This window comes from Nuphar pumila, chromosome 15, assembly GCF_984573655.1.
Source record: "Nuphar pumila chromosome 15, dmNupPumi1.hap1.1, whole genome shotgun sequence".
Classification (NCBI taxonomy): domain Eukaryota; kingdom Viridiplantae; phylum Streptophyta; class Magnoliopsida; order Nymphaeales; family Nymphaeaceae; genus Nuphar; species Nuphar pumila.
In genome coordinates, this window is record NC_143263.1 from 34,808,191 (window position 1) to 34,829,252 (window position 21,062).

At 35.8% G+C, this 21,062-nt stretch overlaps 1 protein-coding gene across 2 annotated transcripts in view; it reads right to left on the minus strand.

The window, feature by feature from the left end:
* Positions 1–12,157: 12,157 nt before the first annotated feature.
* Positions 12,158–21,062, minus strand: part of EMB3142 (nuclear pore complex protein (DUF3414)) — a 132,794-nt gene continuing 123,889 nt past the window's right edge. For both annotated transcript variants that reach the window (XM_089988665.1, XM_089988664.1), the window contains exon 45: positions 12,158–12,637. In XM_089988665.1, the coding sequence (XP_089844791.1) occupies positions 12,554–12,637 (84 nt within the window). In that variant the 3' untranslated portion in view covers positions 12,158–12,553. The remainder of the gene's footprint in view (positions 12,638–21,062) is intronic.

The following is a 21,062-nucleotide window of genomic DNA, read 5'->3' on the forward strand; positions in this document are numbered from 1 at the left end:
CTGGAGGAGCGCCTAAGTGCAACAGGTGACGAAGACGATCCCGCCTGCACCGAGTATTATCTTACAAACTGCTTCAGCTTCCGCAGCGATGTCGGCACTGTCAACACCTTCTGCTCGAGCTCCAGCTGCAACTGTGTCAGCAGAACTGCACCTGATCCACACACACATACACACACAGAGAGACAGAGATAGAAAGTACTCAAGAAACAATATGAGTATTTTTGCTCAAGTGGATTAAACGCCACAACATCATTATATATATCATAAGAAAACTATACATTTTGACCATACATGTAACAAACAACTCGAGTACAAAAGGCAGACGTGAGATAATAGTATCTAGATGCAACATTTATTTCTCAAGCTTGCACTTGTTGGAAGGGGTTCTTCCGTGCGGTAGCCAACACTGTCTTGTCTGCAACAATGAAGTACACTGCAATCAAAGTCCCCCCACTAGATTAGTTTCTTATTAGAATAACAGAACTATGACCAGACAGTAATTTGCAGTATAATTACTGAAACTTATATGCGGATCTGATATAGACCAGGTTTTTTGGCCTCAAAGGGCTGCGTAGGTCCAACATGGTCCTGCAGCAAAGCTGGTTCTGATCCAAACCTGGCCTAGCCCAGATACAAAATAGGTTTTCAAAAAGTACAAAGATCCAAACCTGGCCTATTTTAATAAATAGGCACCAAGCAGGTTTAAGTCTTTTAGGCACCTTAAACCCGACCACAAAGATCTCGATCTCAACCTGTTTTTTAGTTTTTTATCAACCAAACCAGGTCTGCTCACATGGACAAAGCTCCAAATTGGTGAATGATGGGGGTCAATTTTTTCACCTAAGGAGACATAAGGGCCTGTGCCGTGGGGTTCAGGTTGCGCCTTGCCCAAGGCCGCATTCTCACACTTGCCAACTGCATCATACACATACAACCCAAAATGAGATTGGTAAGGTATCATGAAAATACAGGACATTTTGTATACATAACTTGACAGGCTTATTATATATATATATATATATATATATATATATATATATATATATATATATATATATATATATATATATATTGAAGAAAGCTCAAGAGTTGAAGAAAGATCAAAAATGAAAATCTCATGAAAGTTTTTCTTGATACGTCAATTACCAAAGGTTGAGTACACAAATACAACTTGTATTAATTAGTCGACTGTTTGGTCGACCCTTGCTCCTCAAATGTAGGTAACAACTAGTTATCCTATGCTGGCCGCCTCCTCAAATGTGGATGACGATAAGCCCAAATGTGGATGACAAATCATTTAACGAGATTCCTCAAATGTAGATGATAAATCGTTATCAGTAGATAATGATTTATCTTATAACAACTAATATGCCCCCCTCAAGTTGGAGTATGTGGATCGAGGATGCCCAACTTGGTCTTCAGAAAAGAGAGTTGCGCATTGAGGCTTTTGTAAAAATGTATAAGCACTGAGAATGGGTAGGAATGAACTGAGTACGGATTAACCCATTTTGATTTTTCTCCTGAATGAGATGACAATCGATTTCGATGTGTTTGGTGTTCTCATGGTAAACAGTGTAAGCACCAATACGCAGTGTTGCTTGATTGCACAAAATAGAATCATTGGCTAAGGATGAGTGATCTCAAAGTCGGTCAATAAATATTTGACTCAAATGAGCTCACAAGTTGCTAATGCCATAGAACGATACTCGGCTTCTGCAGATGATCGAGATATAGTTGACTTTCTTTGATTTCCAAGATATCAGACTTAGGTCAATCATAATGCAATATCCAGAAGTAGATGTGAGGGTCATTGGACAAGAAGCCCAATCTGAATCAGAATAGTTGAGAACAGTCAACGAACTAGATGAATTTATTAGAATCCCTTGGCCCAATGTACCTTTGAGATATCGCAAAATTCAGAGGGCTGCATCCATATGAGGAGTGTGTGGTTGGCTTGAGAATTGTCTTAGAACATGGACTGTCAGGGTGTGTGACGGTGAGATATACCAGTCGACCAATTAGTCATCGATAAAGACTCGGATCTTTCAAAATGGATCCATCTTCATTATTGAGCTTTGAATTTTGCTCCATGGAAAAAGAACATGTCCTCAAACCCAGATATCCCATGTCTTCTAGTGTTGATCTTAAGAAATAGTTATACTCTTATGAAAAATAGCAAGTTGTGGGATTTTATGCGATAACATGCATTTTGTATGAGGGCAAACTATCATAGGATTAATGTGACAAGTTCTTCAGAGTTGAATCATATCGAGCTAATATAATATATTTTTATTTTTTTGGTGATGGATAATGTCCCACACAGCTCTCTATCGACTCTTACTTTTGTCCACCAAAAGTAATGCATAAACCAAGGTGACCTAAGGTAAAGCGATGAAGAATAGAACACAAGGATGTATCATACAAGTGTAGTGTATGCGATGAGGTTAGCAATAATAAGCGAAAAAATGAATAACAATATGTTTGTGTATCTCTTGTTGCAAAATGTGTATTTGTAAAGAGTTGTTGAATAAATTGCTATTTATTTAAAGTTTTTAATAAACTACTATAATGTGTTATGTCTTCTATTTATATCTTAGGTAGTTCGTGATGTATACACGTAAATGTGGCGATAGAAAGAGAACCAAATCTCAACCCCCATCCTCACCCCCTCAAATGTGGTGGTTTTTCATGTTTGTTTATTATGTTTGTATGTAGACTCATATGTTTCTAACATGAATGTATCACATACTACAAATTTATTTAATATCTACATATATTCATAGAAATACTCCAACAGTACTATAAACAAAACATGATAAATGAAACAGAATTGTCAAAGACCATTTACCTTACCCTTTTTTCTCAATGAGTACATAAAATGATAATCCTCTTGTTTTGCTACTGACTAATACAAACTATCTTTCTATCAATAACTATTCACAACAAATGGTCAAGGAAAGAGCGATGAAAGATGGGGCCCATACTTTCTTGAAGAACCATAAATTATTGTATCTTATCGAGAAATGTGACAAGGTATTCGTTGGACAAATTTGTATAATTACATTTACATTTACAACACATCAAAAATTTTACTTGCTCATATCTTTAACCCAATTTATGTTGCAGATCGTAATTCATCTAAACTGGGGCAATTTACTTGAAGGTTGCCTAATGATTCACCACATGTATGTTCGCTTTCATACTTCTCCACTTGAAATAATATAGATTTGCATACCTCTATGCAATAAATCTTTCAGAGCAATCAAACATGGTATGCAGGTTCTTTATCAAGCATACGACAATGATTATAATTGTAGTTCTTAACGAATTTTGCTTTATAGTTATTTCTGATAACATGATCGTTCAAAAACTCAGGACAATGTTGGCGATTGTAAGACCTATAAATTTTGTTTATTTTAACTTTCAAATTTAGGTTAAATTCAGGTTAAAATCAAGTTAAATTTAGGTAAATTTCAAGAGTTTAAGTTGAACTAGGACTCTAGTTAGATCTGTCAAGAGCCATAGATCTCGTAGGAGATTTGATTTGGCAATTTTGTATATGAGTTGATTCAGAAAATACATTTTTAAAATTAGACCAGCCTCTATTTTGAGGTTTTTTACTTAGATTGGATCGATAATTTGATTTTTCAAAATTGATTGTGCTATGTTTTGCACTAAACCCAGGTTCCTTATGAGACCCAAAGGGTCACGCCTAGCCCAATGGGGTGCCATGTGTCAACATGGTAGCCCATAGGGGTTTAGGAGATGGCCAAGGGTTTTTATGGATCTTAGATGAGTCATATTCAGATCCAAACCTTAATATTTGGATCCAATTCAGATTCGAATTAAATGTGAATTTGGACCTTAAATTAGGTAGTGGATTTAACTAATGGTATTTAAATCCAACCCAATTAGGTTAGATATAATCTATGACATTTGGATATAATTAAGAATGAATTGGGTTGGATATAACTCAGGATATTTGGATCTAATCTCATTTAATTGGACACATAGGATGGGACGCTCTGAAGAATGTCATTATTATTTCAACAAAAATTTCAATTGATCGATGGTTCACTTATTAAATCAAAGTTGACCTTAATGTTCATCATTTCAAGGGCAACGAAATACATGCCCAAATTGGTGTTGATTTGAGTGTTTTATCATCGATCGAAGTTCATACCTAATTGTAGGTCAAAAATCAATATTTTTTATCATCGACTAAATTTTTTTGTTGATATATAAGCGTATGATTAAATCTAAAATCACCATGATGATCTACATTTTGAGGGCTATCAAATCGATTATTTAAATATCAAATTATGTTGAGTCTTTAAGTCTGTAAGCCTCTTAGAATGTTACCCTATCACTAGAGCCCAAAACAGGGTAAGAAGTCTCCACCTTTCTTGTCTAGCTTAATTAATTTTAAAACTTAATAAGCTAGCACTCATAATTTATTATTTTGTTTTATTAATAAAAAAGATTAATAGATATTAGCATCTTATATTAGAGATGATACTCATGTCTAAACCCATCGATAAATAGAAGCCCTCATGAGATGAATTAACAAGGTTAGTTCTCCCGCCCTCTCTCATTCTCATTAGAATTCTCTAATCTTTCTTTCTACCATATTTTTCTTCTATCTTAGAGATTTTTCAGCAGCCATTAAAGTTGCACTAAGGTACTAAGATGAGATATGAAGGTATTAGTTCATCTGAGAACATGATTAAGGTAGGATTCATATTACGCATAGTAAAGATCAAATGCAAGCATATAGATAGTGTGTCTTGCCGATCTTACAGGTTGATCCATAGTGGAACAGATATAGAATAAATTTAAAAAATGTTTTAAATTTGTTTTTAAATCAAAACCATGCTTTGAAACAGATTTTAAAATATATTTTCGGTAAAATTATGCTCAAACGGCCAAATCGAGAAATTAGGCAGTGTGAAACGCATAGTTTCGTGTTCTTACATGATTTATGATTTCTATATTCTTGTTTCCAGCATCATTGAATGAATACTTATTTTCTTTCATGTGTTTACAATATGAATCATGTTCCTACAAATTTATTTCTAGTGATTTATGATAATTTTGCATGCTATCATCTTAAACTAGTTATTATGTGCATAAATCATGAGTTATATTGCTAGTTTAGGATCTCAAGCATGTTTTATGACCCTATAATATTTTTATGAATCTATATGATGTTTAGATATTGTTTATATGGTTAATACATTATTTAAAATCAATATTGCACATTGATGCTTATGTTTTTTCATATATTCATCATGTTTTATATTATGATGCATGTACTGTCATGATTTTCTTAACTGATTCGTTGCAAAAAAATAATCATATCTCTCAAACTGAATCACTTCTAACCAAATTATTTTATGGAGACCTTCCAAACATCTGGGAGGTGTCTTAGAAAAAAATTTGGCCCCAGTGGTGATACAAAATTGAGGGTTGCGGCTGCTGTAAGATAAGAAAAATTGTGTCCATGTAGAGTAGTTTTCGATAGTCAGCTTTGCAGAGAATTCAATAAATCGAATGTTTGGTGTTTATGGATGATTTTTGGATATGTGGTGGTCATTTTACGGATAAATCTAAAAAAAATAGAAAAATAAGTTTTATTTTCTGTGAACCCCAGAGTCTCACACAAGTCGTGTGAAATTCAAGATTCTATAAAACAACTAGATCTGAAACTGTCTCAGACAAGGTTCGGTCCAGAAAACTCATATGATAAAGTTTTTCAATGAAATCAGATGATTTTGGAATCTAATACATATATCTATGACCCCAAAAATTGACAAATTCAAACTTCATCTCAATTAAGGTTGATGTCAATTTCTTTGAGGAACTGGTTTGTGCATTATTCTATTAGAGAAAAAAAATAGGTTTCAGTCCATGATTTACTGCGATCAAACAAAAATAGATTTTTATGATCTGTCACTTGGGTCTGAAAACCAGCACCTAAAGATGTGACCATAAATTTTTGTAGTTTTGATTCTGTTTTGTGTGTTTACAAGCTTTTTATAATATATGTATGAATTATGTATGTATGACTTGAATGATATACGTAAAAAATATGTATGCTTGAGGTTTAGATATTTTATATTATGAAATACACATGTTTTGATTTATAAGATATAATTGATTTAATTAATCAAATATGCATGCTTTAAGGTTCAATTTATGAACATATTGATTTTAAATAATATGAAATGTGATGTTATATGTCGTTAGGTTACGATGTCAATGTGTGTGATCATATGATTTTATGTGATATTAAAATGTCACATGAGCTAAATTTATGAATACATGCGACAAAAGTTTAAGCTCAATGATAGAGCTATTGGATCGCAAAACCCTGTTGATATGCTAGCATGTGATTACATGTTGATTTGCCATATGATTCTAACCTATGATGTGATATATGTTGAATGTATACCCGCTTGTGCCTGAATTAGTGGATATTGAGTCTGTGAGCAGGTAAATGTACTTATGCATGTATGGCAATAGATCCATTGAGGAATTGTTTCAAAGAAAATATCTGTGAAGGTGTGCATGACTAAGATCGGGTGATCCGTCTAGGGCGGTAAATCTCTGTAATTAGGTGTATTGTCCAAGATCAGGTCACCCGCAAGGACGGTAAATTCTTGTGAAAAAGTGTATTGTCCAAGATCGGGTAATCTGAATATGGCAGACACTACCTGTGAGGTTGTATATTTCCAAGACTAGGTAATCCGAAGTGAAACTTGTTTTCAAGATATGGTTAAATTATGAGGATGAACACTGAAAGTAAATTTTGATATACCAGATTAAGGATATATGTTTATGATTATTCATGTTGATTATGATATAATGCTTAATATGAGATACTGAAGAGTAGAAATCGATTTTTTGGACCACTATGAGTCTCTCTCGGTCACAGAGCGCTTTAGTGAATGTTTTTCAGACTCTTCAAATCAATGGGGTAATTAAAATACATAGCATAATAAACCTTCATCTAATTGTTGAGTTTGAGTAGGCTCCTGGGAGTGTACCCTTATAGAATAGAAAAGAGTAACAATGCATTAGATTAAGTTCACAGGTATTTAAATGTTACATTGAATATCATGTATGATTTTGAGTTCATGCATATGTTGGTATATATGTCTTTGTCTTATTGTGATCTTAATTACTAATGATATAGATACAGGTTCTTTACTTGAGGGTAAGAATGGTTAATTATGAAATCTTATATGTGTACATTTAACATTATTGTAACCATGATCATCGTTGTGCTTATATGTTATGTTAATGGCATTCTATGAATTGTTTGTTTGAGAAACTATGTAAGCTTTATGTGTTTGTATTTTTTCTATGCCTATATTGTAGGGTGTTTCCTACTGGGACCGTTGTTAATGGCTCCTTACTTTTAATATTTTCAGGTAACGAGTAAACTGGCTGGTGATGACGGGAGGCTCGGAGTGGTATCAAGAGAGTCACATTTCCTTTAGGCTTCTGTGAGGACTTGATAATTTGATTATTTTCTTAAGATTTGTAAAATTTGATTAAGTGAGACTAGTATTTTGATTTATTTCAATTCAATTGATGGTTTTATTCAGTTATTTGAGTTGAAAACTGCAACCCGCCCACGACTTGAACCGTGTTTAAAAAAAGCTTTCATTGTTTTTCTTGAAAATCGTGTAAAGAGATTTAAAAAAAATCTTAAATTTTTTATTTAAAAAATTGGAACGTTACAAAGATCATTAAACCTTCAGTCGAAAGCAATTTCTCGAATGTTTGAGCATGATGTTAGCCGTTGGAAAGGTTCTCAATCCTTAAGTCTTTTGTTACACAATTCGATATACAACTGAGATGCATTTGCTTAAATGATTATCAATTGTTCTTCATTATATGATTCAACCATGTCTTATTAGTGTAAAAACATAAAACAGTTCTCTTGCCCAACAAATGTTCATATAGTTTAATACAACAAACCTGCATCATTTTCATTTGTTATTATTTGTCCTGTCATCTGTGTCTTGGTCCGGCTCAGCCAACATGGTATAGTCATCATCATCAATGTCATCTGATTCTCCACTGTCAACGTGATCACTATTATTACTAATTGATTATTTGGTTACACAAATTAAATAAAAATTTATTGTGCATGCAGCATTCATGCATTTTAAACACTCAAGATTAATCATAAAAATAATACCTCCATTATCACACTTAAATCTCAAACATACATTACAAAGTCCAACAACTTATACTTATTTATGTCATCTGTCATGGAAGGTTGAATGTCATCTAAATCACTAAGATAAAGACCAATAGTATTGGTTTGCCAATGTAGCTTCACATCCTCAACAGTTATCCTTTGATCATGTTTCAATTATTCATAGAATTTTTTCATTGCCAGTACGTCAAACATTTATATCCCTAATTGGTTTGGGAAACTGCAAGCCTGAACTCAATGTTCAGGATATCAATGTCGCCTATTATTTGGGACAGTTGAATGTTCGCCAAAGAACTCAACTCAATAAATGGTGCCTGAGATAGATGCACATTCTCCACATGATTCTCATCATTACATTCATCATACTTTCTACAACTTTTTCTTTAACTTTGCTAGAAAATAAGTAAATATCATCGCTAAATAACTTTGACTCTACATCATCATCATGTAAAACATCTATCAATATATCTTAGCAACCTACTTTGGGATAATAATTAAGCCAAAGACTCAATAACACTTTCGCATATCCAATTTTACAAGACATCAAAGCTATAAATTCTTTAAAGTTATTATTTTTGGAGATCAGTATAGATCTCCAAGTATGGTGATCAATGCTAAAACAGTATACTTTAACTCTTTCACGGGTCATCATTAACTATCTACACCAACTACAGAACATATCATTCATCTAGTAAAAATAGCATATGAAAAAATAACACACATTTAATTAACAAAACTACCTACAACAACCACTCTAAAAACCAACTATTACAATAACCCCTAACCCATATTCAATGCTTGTGCATACTCAACTTCAACCCCATCACATAATTGAATGCTTGTTTGCAGCCAACCATAGCCCCATTACACAAAGACAAAACCATTGAATATTAAATAAAGGATAAACAAATAAATATTAATCATCTATAACACCAACAAATATATATATATATATATATATATATATATATATATCAATGAAAAAATCCTAAATAGTAAATCTGGTGTCAAATATTAAATAAAATATAAGAAAACATACATAAAACAACCACAACAACAACCAAACACACATAATTCAAGTTATTAAATGTTCATGTCTACAAAAAAAATGTTATGAATGAAATAAAACAATATTCATATACATGTATATATTATTTGTATGAAACTCACATTTTGACCTAACCAAAAAAGTCAATGAAAATGATAGTGCAACCTCATCAAAATGTAACAAAAAGATTTCACGAGAATCACAAGGGGAGAAAAAAAAGGTTAGAGGTTCTAGAAGAAAATAGTTAAGGTTTTTTCTAGAAACAATAAAAAAAGAAGAAAAAATGACTATATGTTCCAGCAAGCATGTGAACGTACAAAAATTTGCATGTTAAAAATTTATGCATGTCAGCACATATTTGCATATTTCAATGAAGAGAATTTCGTTTAGAGAGATTCGCAAGCATTCTTTGTGAAGGCCGTCTATTATTTGCGAAAATAGCATCATATTTACAATCTTCGTATAAGAGTGTGAAGGTTGGAGACATTTACAAAAATTATATGCAAATATCACCACATATGCAAACCTCCTTGAAAATCATTTAATTAAAAGAGATTCACATGGTAGCTCACGAATGTTGCACTATATATATATATGAAAGTAATACCTTATCTGTAGAAATCAAAATCGACCAAAGTGTGGTCGTAGACATTCACAAACATTAATATGTAAATGTCACCACACAATGGCAAAGATCAGTTACTTAAAGGCACGGTAGCTCATGGATATCATGCATACAGCATTTGTAAAGGTTTACAAATTTCAGTCACAAGAGGTTCACAATTTTGGTTACGTGAACTTCGTGAGGTTCGCAAAATCATCATATAAATGAAGTTTTTAGTAAGAGGTTATACGATCAAGACAACATAACTATATATCCTACTAACCACAAGAGGTTAGCTCATGCGAAAGATAAAAATGTCTTAACAAAGTCTAGCATTTGCAAATTTGGATGTGCAGATTTTGAAAATAGTGGGGCATTTCGAGAAGCATGCCATTTTGACGTACATTAAGATCATTTTCTCTATTTTTAATACACCAAGGACAATGATAGGAGAATTTTCTTCAAAAATAGCTCACAATCAAGGCAATCAAAAGGCAGTATATATGCCAGCGTATATCACAATTACGCCTACAGGTGGGCATCAGGCCAGGCCAGCCCAGGCCAGTTTAGAGTTTGGCCCGCCAGGATTTACGTGTAGCCTGGCACATTTACTAAAGGGCTATGATTTGCACCAATTATTATTGGGCTCCAGTTTGAAGAGCGGCCCATGATTTGGCCCATTGACTCAATGGGCCAATGCAAAGCCCCGGCCAAAGGGTTATTTTTTAATTAACAAATTTTCATGTACCCATCATCTTTCTAGTTTCCATAGAATTAATGAAACAAATTAAGTAATAAGTAATAGTTACCAAGTTAGTATACAATTAGTTAATTTCTTTAATTTTTATATTATTAAAAAATTAATCAACAGTTCAGGGATATCGGGCCGGCCCAGGCCCTCAATGGCGGGCCAGGTTGGGTTGACCCATCGGGCCGCCCGGCCGTTGCCCACTCCTAATTATGCCAAACCCCTTTGAAGTTTTTTTTTGAAATATTTATTAAGGGGAAACCCAGCTGGATCCCTGGAGAGATTGACGCTCTGCTGTGGCTTACCTCCAAATGGTTAAAACCCCTTGGTCACCCCCTTGTCCACCAAGCTTTCAAGCATAGAACCAATACACTTCTGTGCACATCCTCCAATCAAAATCTAAACATGAATGTGTAAAACCTCTCGGGCCACGTTTCATGCGCTGGACGCATCAGTCTGTCCAAATATTGTGTTCTAAATGAATGGGGACCACGGCTACCATCAAGCAGGGAACAAAAATGACCCTGTAGGTTGAGACGCAAGGGTGGCTTGCATCCCAATTTGGCAGGACAAAATTGTCGGACCCCAAGGGGTCAGATAATTTGCCATGAATGCACTCGTCCAGTATGAGTTGTCTTGGATGAGTGCGTACAGCACATCAAACGCCCTCTCAAAGTTCTCAACTCCATGCAGATCAATGATCATCGCCAGCTCTCTTGGAGATATCATTCCAGAATACTCATAACAAGTGCACGAAGTTGCTGCAACAGAAATGTGAGTCTTCAAATGAAAAGGAAAATGTCATTGAATCTCTGTCAGCAACTAAATGCAGTACCTTTACCAAAGGGGGCTCCGCTTGTCTGGTAGGAGCAGCTAGTGCACGTCACCTTGTGTTCGGGATGTTGCAAGTTCGAATCCCAATGGTATCGTTGTATAACTGGTAGGGGTCTGCCTAACCCCAGCTTGCCTTTCAAAAAAAAAAAAAACTAAATGCGGTAGCTTTTGTGTACGAATTCTTAGTTTAAAAGTTTACAAGTAATAAACTGGTAGGGATCCGCCAAACTGCAGCTTACCTATTGGGGCAATAAGAAAAAAAACCAAATGCAGTAGCGTACCTGACTGACAAAATATATCAGAAACCTTAACAAGAACTATCACTCGACTTACCTAGTTAACAGTGGATCCACATTGAAGAATGCAATAATACATTGCAAATCTTAACAAGAATAATCACCTGTCTGTCCTTTGTTCATCTTCTCATTTGCAGAAAACTCGTTTGGTCAACAGCAGATCAACATCAAAGAATAACTTCGAAAAATATCAGTCTATGCTGGAAGTAAAAACCATGGAATGGGAATCTCACATAAAGCTGAATTTTCAAAGTTTCATTTGCTTGACTGTTAGGTTGAATTAGTAGTTATAACATGCTCGGACTAACCAATAGAGCTGTGGTTATAGAAAACACGCATAAACTAGTTACACATGCAAGTCAGTTTAAAGAATGCCACCAGAAAACTAAGAGAAACGTAGAAACAAGGAACTGCACGATCAGTATGATAGAATGGTAAAGGAACATAAAGTCCCTGACAAAATTTTCATCACCAGAGAGTAACAGAATATACATCAACCTTAGGAGACATCCCAAAGCGGTATAGAATTTGCCTATGGCAACAAGGGGAAAAGCCTCAATTCAAACGCCTTCATCTTTTGCACATGATACATTCTTGTAATAAATACTATTTGCAACATTAAAAGCACAAGAAAACCCTTGACACTAGTACACGTTTTGCAAGTACTACTTTCCCTGATGCCATCAGATTGAGCACCTAGAAAAACAAACAGCAGGATCACCTCATAATCTTTGGAAGCAGCCAAGGCAGGGGTGGACTGGACTTTATAATCACTCAATATACCCAAACTTCAGATTTCCATACGCTGCGCAACAAGTTCTTTAAGGGACCTTACTAATCTATGGAACACTTTAAGATTGTGACCAGCCTTTTCCTGCAGAAAAATCATAGTTAAATGAACTGCACATATCAAAACTGACAAAGCAATGCAGTGCTCAGAGAGACAGCACTCATAAAGCATAAAACCAAATCAAGATGATCAGACACGCAAAGAATGTGATTTAGCCCAAAAGACGACTACAAGGTCATGAACTCACGATAGATCCAAGAAAGGGAACATACACATGCAAACAATGTGAAACAGAAAAAACAGGAAAAGCCAAGATAATAATGACATTATGCAGCAAGAAAACTAAATAAATTCCTAGTAGAAAAACAACATTATGGAACTGATACACAACATTTCTCAAAAAATCTCAGTTATATTGGGGAGACATCAGCAAATCGCACAAGAGGCGTGACTGAAGAACACACTTTCTTCTGATTCAGTGGAAAATCCTTATTACCCGAACCATCCTTGCAAGCATTCTTACGTTCTGGATTCTTAATTAACAACTCAGTTGCTGACATTCATGTACTTGATGTGATCTGTGAACTTCCTGTAGAATGAGGGACAAGAGGTCAACCTCATGCATATTGCGAAGATGGGAATTGTCCATAGAAAATGATTGAATGGAAGTACTATGTTATACAGGCTTCCAGGATCAACAAAGATTGTTTAAAAAAACTTGCACAGGATGTGTTTCAAGGAAGAATATTTGATGTTCCACTTAACATATTTATTTTGGAGAAAACTGAAATGGACACAACAGGCAAAAACCACCTTCAGGGGTTTGCAGGGTGATTTATTTAGCTTGGGGAGACAGTGCTGCTACCCAAAGATAAGGAAATTTGATTTGAAAGGGGTAGGATGAGACCTCGCCAACTGTTTTCCACTTGCAGGATTTCAGTCAGTGTTTGAGAAAAATGTCACGCTCAGTTCAAAAACCATTATGGTGGATTACACATCAAGTTCAACAAGTGCAAACTATTAAACCATTAACTTTGAAATTGTTTTGGGTGAAGACATTGAAGATGAGATGCCTTCATGAGCGGTCTTTAGTTCAGTCTTCGATGACAACAGTCAATGGTTGAATGTAGTGTCCCACCCAAACAATGTGAAAGCTGATCTCTGTGGCCTCATTTGGACAACCTTTATGGTGTCCAAGGTCTTTTTCCAGTTAGAGGTAACCAAGGAAAATTTCACATTCAATGGGCATAAGTTACTCCCATATGAATTGTTTACTATGAAATGTTTTGATGCTGAATTCAATGTTCACAGTTCAGTTTATGCAGGCACAAATAAAATCCCAAACGCACACCACATGATTTACATGCCAGTATGAAGTATGCATTCCACTTGAGAATACACACAATATGTAAGACGGTGGCTCACATAATAATCCACAGCTCACACCCAACCAATGTATTAATTAGATTGACTGGAATCCGACTGAAACTTTGATTGAGCTGTCCAGTGTTAAGATTAGCCCTCTAATATATATATATATATATATATATATATATATATATATATATATATATATATATATATATATATATATATATATATATATATATATATATAAACGGAATACCCATCAAAGGCATTCCGGTCATTTTACAGTGTAATAGGTGTCAGCCCATTAGAGGCTGACTGTGTATTTTCATTTCTTTTATTTTTTGTTTTTAATGAGATGTGATTGGGTGACCGTTGGGAGCAGCCCAACAGCTAGTTGGGCTACTCCCTTTGTTTCCTTTGTATTATAAATAGGGCTTCAAGCCCATGTAAATTCCAATGACTTTAGAGCATTTCATTCAATACAAGAGCATTTGTTTTGACCTTTGTATAGGTAGTGTGGAGAGAAAGTGTTTTTTTTGGTGTTTGTGTTCTTGTAAGTCCACAAAGGACATTTATTTACTTTTGTGTTATTTCATTACACGGTATCAGAGTTTTGGTGCTATTGAGTTTTTATTAATTAGGAAAAGCCAAGAAGAGGATCGTGAGATTGGTGGAGCATTGGTTTATGAGATCGTTGCATCGGGAAGCGCACTACCAAAGAGCTCATCAACAAATCTTTGGTTTTCTTCCTTCCTCTCTCTTTCTCTCTCTTTCTCATTATTGTAAAACATGGAGAATGAAAGAGAAGTGATCGTCGCCATTCTTGTGCAACTCAATGATACTAAGTATGTGACGTAGGCATCCATAGTGAAATACAAAATATGGGAAAAGAGTCTATGGGGTTTGGTTTATGATACCGAAAGAGAGCCTAAACTTGAAATTACCAAGATTGAAAATGAAAAGGAAATGACTCTTCAAAAAGAAGAGATGTCTAAAGCCGTCACCGAATACGAGAAAAAATGAAAAGAGCGGAGGATGAGTCATTTCAAGATAATTAGATGCCTCATCAATAGTGTTGATATCAACAAAATACTCTAACTTAGCAAAATTTAACTTCGCTAGTGATGCATGGAAGTATCTTAAAGATATGTATAGTCTCAAGGATATTGTGCACATATGCAATGTGCAAAATAAAGTGAAAACTATGACCCAAGGAGAGATGAGCATTAGGAAATATTACAATGCCCTCTTTCTTCTTTGAGATGAATTGACTCTTCTAGAGCCAAAATGGCATATTCCCCAAGATGTAAAACTCCGTGAAAAACAAATGAGAACGGCGTATTTCTATCAATTTATTAATGGGCTTAGACCCGAATTTGAAGGGACCAAGTTGGCCCTTCTTCATAGAGGAGGTGTACCTACCATAGTTGAAACTCTTGAAAAGACAAATATGGAGAAAAATATGCTGAAAAAACCATCCGCTTCAAATGATGAAGAATCCGTGCTTGTTATGTCAAAGCCCAAAAATCACACTAGGAGTTATAAACTTCCTAACTTTGTAAAAAATAATGAGAATGGAAGAAGTCAAAGTGATAAAAGAAGTAATAATGAATACAAGAAGGGTGGCAAAATAATATGTTACCATTGCTATGAACCGGGACACATCAACCTTTTTGTCCCAAAAGAAGGAAAGAATATCAAAGAGATGATAAAAAGGTGGTTTCGGTGGGACCGTCCTTTGAAAAAAATGGTGTAAACGACTCTAAATGCATCGGCTCATTATCTTTTGTGCAACTCATGAAGGCACTACAACCAATGTTAAAAAATCAAGCTTCTTCCATCTCGGGAGCGGTTGTATCCACAAGTGGTGACCCTAGTTTGATCTAAAAACATTTTTATTTAGTGGTCTAGGCACAATCTCCCATGTCCCACATTCATGCAAGGCTTTCATTTCTTTATTCATTGTTTCAACCCATCTTCTAGAACTTGCAGCTTGATAGAACATGAGAGGCTCATTCTCTTTATTTATGGATGTCAAGAACAACTGAAAATCCAATGAAAATTTTTTATAGCTTACCCACCTGTCAAGCGGATGTCGAATCCGTGAGGATCTTCTGATATCCATCATATGTGGAGCAGGGTCAGAAGGACCCATATATGTATAAGGAATGAATGAGGGTTCTTTCTCTCATCGGATTCCGGAGGAGAATTTGCGTCTAAAGAGTTCAAAAATTATCTTAACGATGTCCTTATACTCATCAACAAAATGAACTAGCTTAAAGGAAGCATAGACATATTGTTGAAACCACTAGAACACTTATTATAACAAGAAATGTTCCAAAAATGTTTTGGGTCAAAGCCGTTCTTACGGCGGTTTATTTGTTAAATAGAATGCCTTCAAAAAACATTGAAAACATTTCTCCTATTGAAAAATTATTTAAAACACCTCCCTATTATAAAAGGTTGAGTCTTTGGTTGTAAATATTTTGTCCTTACCAAAAAAAATGATAAACTTTCTCCAAAAGCAATTCCTTGTGTTTTTTAGGCTATGCCGAAAATCAAAAGGGATATAGATGTTATGACACTAAAAGGAACAAATTATATGTTTCAAGAAATGTTACTTTTCTTGAAAACGATAATGGGTTTGTTAAAAAAGTCCAAGAGCATTGTGACTATTCATTTCTTTTTTACCTTGTCAATAAACATGAAAGATGTGATAGCATTAATGATGTGCATGAGAGTGATAACGAGGACACTCATGATGCACATGGGAATGTGAACGAGGGTCTTGATTGTTAGACAAGGAGTCTTCACGATGAGCTGTGCAGGAAGAGAAGAAACAAAATAATGGAAGAGGCGTCTGCAGGAAGAAAAGACGTCAGAGTCAACCTGCGTCTATCAATGCATTAATAATATATTGAGTACACAATTTTAGGGTACGAAAATACCCTCTAGTAGTATCGTAAATTACATTACATACTAACTTGATCTTGACCCGATTCAGTACATGGATTGGGTCGGGTCCTGTACATACATAAATTGAGTCCAAGACCCAATGACAACTTCTTTTCAGCCTCCCTCAAGTTGTGCATGGTCCTGGACCATGAACAACTTGACTTTTAGAAACCAAAATCTGTCCTTTGTCAGCCCTTTGGTGAAGATATCAGCAACTTGCTTTTCAGTTCGCACAAACATGGGCTCAATCTCCTTTTCTTCAACTTTTTTTCTAACAAAATGTTGATCTATTTCAATATGCTTTGCTCGACTATGATGAATGGGATTGAAAGACATATTGATGGCACTTTGATTGTCACACAGTAGCAGTGACCGAGCAATTGGTTATCCCATTTCCGTTAGGAGATGCCTTATCCATGTGGCTTCAGCAGTGGCAGCTGCCATCGATCTGTATTCAGCCTCAGTACTTGACCTAGCAACCGCCTTCTGTTTTCTACTGCTCCAAGATACCATGTTCGATCCAATGAAGTTGCAATAACCAGATATTGATCGTCGTTCATCTGGATCACCCGCCCAATCAGCATCAGCATAAATGATGATCTCATGGCCGCCGCCTGGATCTAATCCACTTTTCTTGTATATCAGCCCATCACCAATTGTACCCTTCAGATAACAAAGTATTCGTTTAACTGCCTCCATATGTGACGTATGAGGTTCATGCATAAATTGAGACACTTGATTAACCGAATACACTATATCGGGTCTAGTAAAAGTCAGGTATTGTAGCATGCCAACTATGCTACGATACTTAGTGGGATCTCCATATATATCCCCTTCTTTAGAACTCAGTTTCTGATGAATGGCACTTGGAGTTGCTAATGGCTTACAATCTGTCATGCCTGCCCTATTGAGAATGTCCAGCGTGTATTTGTGTTGAGTAAGGGGGTGTGTATCACATCTTTTATCAACTTCCACCCCAAGAAAATATCGCAGCTCCCCCAGATCTTTCATTTTGAACCTCTGACTTAATAACTTCTTTATCTCCTCAATGTGACTTTTGCAGTTCCCTGTGATGATGATATCATCTACATATATCAATAGTATAGTGACATCTCGTTCATTGTGAATGAATAACGAGTGATCCAGAAAGGACCGAGAAAAGTCATGCCTTTGTATCTCTAGTGAAAAACTCTTGAACCAAGAACGAGAAGCTTGTTTTAATCCATAGAGTGCCCTTTTTAGTTTGCATACATACTGCTTGACGTCTCGTTTTGCATACCCAATGGGTTGTTCCATGTAGACTTCCTCTTTTAAATCCCCGTGTAAAAATGCATTTTTTACATCTAACCGGCTCAATGTCCATCCATGTTCAATGGCTAGACTCAACACAATACGAATGGTTCCCATCTTAACCACAGGGCTGAAAGTTTCATCGAAGTCTTGTCCTTGTTCTTGTGTGAATCCCTTGGCAACAAGTCTAACTTTATATATTTTGATGCTTCCATCTGGTTTATACTTTATCTTGTATACCCATTTTGATCTAACAACATTTCTATTTAGTGGTCTAGGCACAATCTCCCATGTCCCACATTCATGCAAGGCTTTCATTTCTTTATTCATTGTTTCAACCCATCTTCTAGAACTTGCAGCTTGATAGAACATGAGAGGCTCATTCTCTTTATTTATGGATGTCAAGAACAACTGAAAATCCAATGAAAATTTTTTATAGCTTACCCACCTGTCAAGTGGATGTCGAATCCGTGAGGATCTTCTGATATCCATCATATGTGGAGCAGGGTCAGAAGGACCCATATCTGTATAAGGAATGAATGAGGGTTCTTTCTCTCATCGGGTGTACACAACACCCTTATACCTTGTTAGCTCCAAGTCTTGTGTGACAATCTCTTCTCTTTGAGTTGCATTTGTTGATTCTCCATATGTCTCCTTTTGACTACAGTCTGTTGGGCAATCTTCCTTAGCACTGGAGAATAGTTCTGAATTTAACCATGGGTAGTATACCTCAACACTGGGACTTGAGTTAACAACATGGAGACTTGAATTAGGCGCCTGATCATCAAAATGCATTTCATCAAAAACTACATTTCTCGATATTTTGACGTGTTTACTCAATGGGTCATAACACCTATACCCCTTGTAGTCTTCAGTGTATCCCATAAACCTGCACTTTAAGGCTTTGTCTTGAAACATTTGTCTCAATGAGATGTCAATGTGAACATAGCAAATAGACCCAAACACACGTAATTCATGGTAATCGGGTAGTATGCCAAATAGAGAAAAATATGGTGACTTATTTTCTAAAATGGTCATGGGCAGTCGGTTTATCACATGAACTGTGGAGTGAAAGGCTTCAGTCCATAGTGCTACAGGAAGATTGCTCTCGTGCATCATGCTCATTGCACTTTCAACAATATGTTGATGTTTCCTCTCAGCAATCTCATTTTGTTGAGGTGTATGTGGGCAAGACACTCTCCTCTTTATCCCATTATGTTGAAGAAAACTAACAAAGTCACTAGAGGCGAATTCACCTCCTCCGTCACATTGGAAATTGAGAATGTTGGTAGAGAAATGGTTTTGAACAAAGGAATGAAATTTCTGAAACAGTCCAAAAACTTCTGATTTGTGCTTCGTGAAAAATATCCAAGTATAACGTTAATAATTATCAACAAAAATGAGATAATATTTACTGCCAGAAAGAGAAGCAATTGGGGCAGGACCCCAGACATCAGAACATATGACCTCAAAGGGCCTTGAAGCTCTCTTATTGATGAAATTGAATGGCAAAACATAACTCTTACATAAATGACAACTAGAACACTTTATATCAATGACTTCTTAACTCAAACTGGACTTAGGAATGAGATTATTCAAGACAAGTTTTTCAATAAAACGACGACCACAATGACCCAGACGACTATGCCAAAGTCTTGGCTTATTACATTCAGAAATGGCGAACACAAATTCAGAAAGAGCAAGAAATTGATGTTGGTGAGGCTTCAAGGATGAATAGTCAGAATGAACAGAGGAAGGATCTTCTTGAAAGATGTACATGTTGCCCCATCTTTTTCCCTCAGCGAATGTCTTCCTCGTGCGAAGATCCGTAACATAAACAGAAGAGGAAGTAAATTCAACTAAAGCATTAATATCATCAACAAGTTTTGAGACAGAAACAATGTTCTTCTGAATATTAGGAGCATGAATAACATTTGGAAGATTAAGAGAGGACTTGGACATTAATATAATGGCATTTCCAATATGTGAGATGGAATGATGAGACTCATCTCCCGTGACTATGTTATTCTTCCCAACATAAGGAGTGAGATTCAAGAGTTTACTCGCATCACCCGTGACATGAGTCGTTGCTCCGGAGTCGACATACCAAGTGCCTTTATCATTTTGCTTCATATTCAAGTCTGCCAAGGCTGCCAACAGCAACTCTTTTACTTCTATATCCCTCCTAGCCTCTGCTTGTGGAGTTTTTCCTTTGTTTTGAGGGTTGAACCAACAATTTGCTTTAATATGCCCTTTCTTATTACATAGAAAACAGGTGGGAACGGGCCTTTGTCCTTGTATATTGGGCGTGGGAAGTATACCACGGCCTCCAAAGTTTCTCCCTTGGCTTCCCTTTCCTCGAAAGAAATTTCCTCTACCATAAGTCATTCTTGTGGTCAGCACATCTTGGGTTCCTGAATGTCCATGAATGTCTTCAGCAGAGTCATTTCATATTGCAATAGTTTGGCACGAAGATCTTCAAATTTTGGAAGTTCTGGTAAACATAATAAAGTCGTCGTCATAGCATGATAATCTGCCCCAATCCACTCAAAGTTTGTTGTACCCTATCCTTTTCACTGACGAGACACCCCACAATAGCCAGCTGATCCGTGATGCCTTTCATTTTGTTCAGGTATTCCATAATAGACATGGAATCTTTCTTCAACATTTGAAATTCTCGATTGAGAAACATGATTCTCTCCTCAGAGATCTGCGAATATGTCTGAACTAGCTTGTCTCACAGTTCTTTGGCCGAACAATCATCAGAAATGGCTACAAGAACCTCTTGTGAGAGAGTTGAAGTGATGTATGCCACTAACGATTGATCCCTTTTCATCCAAGCAATATACTCTGAATTCTTGAGCAGAACAATAGATTGCACATCTTTATCGTC